This window comes from Microtus ochrogaster, chromosome 6 (assembly GCF_000317375.1).
Source record: "Microtus ochrogaster isolate Prairie Vole_2 chromosome 6, MicOch1.0, whole genome shotgun sequence".
Taxonomy (NCBI): Eukaryota; Metazoa; Chordata; class Mammalia; order Rodentia; family Cricetidae; genus Microtus; species Microtus ochrogaster.
In genome coordinates, this window is record NC_022013.1 from 83425156 (window position 1) to 83427404 (window position 2249).

Here is a 2249-nt window from a genome sequence, read left to right on the forward strand (position 1 = left end):
TCTTCCAGAGGTCCTGAGTTCAATTCCCAGCAACCACATGGTGGCTCACATCCATCTGTAATGAGATCTGGCACCCTCTTCTGGCATTCAGGCATACATGAAGGCAGAATGTTGTATACATAATAAATAAATAAAATCTTTTTAAAAAAAAAAGAATACTAAGGCAGGTAATAAAGAAATACACCAGTCTGTGTCACCTTTAATCTCAGCACTTGAGAGGCACAGGCAGGCAGATTTCTAAGTACTTTCTGCCAAGGAGGCAACATGACAGACCTAAATAAAAAGATACAGTAAAAAACGTGCCAAGTTACTTAACGGTTGCTTCTTAGTTTATCCTTCCTTGGTAAATGAGGCCTTAAATTTATTAACAAAGTGATTACAGTACTCTATTATATTTGATCTAGTATTGAGTTATGACTCACTGATTACTGGTCCATTTTCATACCTCTTGACTTTATTTAATCACCAATTATGAATTGGCCTGGTTCTGTTACCTTAGAGTGATTATAGTAGTTTTGGATAGTAAAAACTTTTTTGGAAATTAACTAATAGCCTGTGTATTCTGCCTGTAAATGTGAGAGAAGTTGTTTAAAGTAAAATACACAAAGCTTCTTAGTTTAGGTACTAAAGCTTAATACTTCCTGAGTAACTTAAATGAGATCATGTTTCTGCCAGTCAGCAAATCACATGAACAACTCCCTGCTGTCTTTGTATCGGAAAGGAAACTCTGACTCTGTTTCAAACACTCCGAAGTTGGACCAAGGAGAAGCCACCACTTCAACACCATTGCTGACTTCTAAAACTAGCATCATGCCATTGAAGACCCCTGCCAGAGAATCTGAGGGAGGATGGTTTATTGACAAAACCCCAGGTGGAAAGAAAGACAGTCATCTCTTGGACCTATCAGATGACCAAAGCAACTTAAAGCCAGATTCTGAGATACAGGTATTTTCTTTTTCTTTTGTTTTTGTTGTTTTTTGTTTGTTTGTTGTTTGTTTGTTTGTTTGAGACAGACTTTCTCTATATATCTTTGGCCATCCTGGAACTCACTCTGTAGACCAGGCTGGCCTCAAACTCAGAGATCTGCCTGCCTCTGCCTCCTGAGTGCTGGTGTTATAGCTGTGCACCCCCATGCCTGGCTCAAGATACAGGCTTTTTTGGTTTTGGGGTTTTTGTTTGTTTTGGTTTTTGGTTTTTTTGAGACAGGGTTTCTCTGTAGCCTTGGAGCCTATCCTGGAACTAGCTCCTTTTGACCAGGCTGGTCTTTAACTCACAGAGATCTGCCTGCCTCTGCCTCCCGAGTGCTGGGATTAAAGACGTGTGTCACCACTGCCTGGCTAAGATACAGGTATTTTTATAGTGACAGTGTAGTTCTATGTGTTGGAGTATATGCAGTCTTTTTATTGAATCTATCATCAAGCAAATACTTATAATTTGTTTTTGTTTTTTTTTTTAAAGAATCACAACTACTTTGAAATATACAGAAAGCTTTATCATTTTTACTGCTTCTGTCATTATCCTAGTACAGGCCTCTAGTGCTTCAACTGTTGAATAGATTCCTAAGTGTAGTCTGTCTACCTTTTGAGGAAGAAAAGTCAGCTGGTGGTGATGCATGCCTGAGTTCAAGGCCTTCCTGGTCTATGGAGCAAGTTCTAGGACAGCCGAGGCTACCTAGATAATCTCTGTCTAAAACACCTGCATGAACACACACACACACACACACACACACACACACACACACACACACACACGGGGCATGTGGTGGTCTCAAAGTCTCATATTAAATCTGGGGCTTTCTGATTCTGTTAGACTGGTTGACTAGCAAGCTTCGAAGACCCTCTTGTCTTTGCCTACCCAGCACTGGCATTACAGACTACCCCATGACACACAGCTTTTTATGGGGGTGGGGTAGAATTTGAACTCAGTTCTCATGGTCTTATGATAAGGACTTAAAAAAAATCTTTGTTTGATTTTGAAATAGGGTCTCTTGTAGCTTAGTCCATTGTTGAAATTTATGTCTAAGAAAGCCCTTAACTTCTATTAGATCCTTCTATTTTCATCATCAAAGTATTGGGGGGAATAGGTTTTCCTTTTATGTTATTATTGGGTCTTTCCCCAAATATCTTTCTTTGCTTTAAGCTGTAACTGTTCATCTATGGAGAACATAGGTAAGATATTGTTTATCTTTATTAAGTCTTTTATTTATTTTTATTTTTTTTATTTTTTAAATATTTATTTATTATGTATAC

The 2249-nt window shown here is 38.3% G+C and overlaps 1 protein-coding gene across 1 annotated transcript in view; it reads left to right on the plus strand.

Annotated features, from left to right (window-relative positions):
- Positions 1-2249, plus strand: part of Nvl (nuclear VCP-like) — a 52442-nt gene that overhangs the window by 7845 nt on the left and 42348 nt on the right. The window contains exon 6 of the mRNA XM_013346966.2: positions 676-945. Coding sequence (XP_013202420.1) covers positions 676-945 — 270 coding nt within the window. The remainder of the gene's footprint in view (positions 1-675; positions 946-2249) is intronic.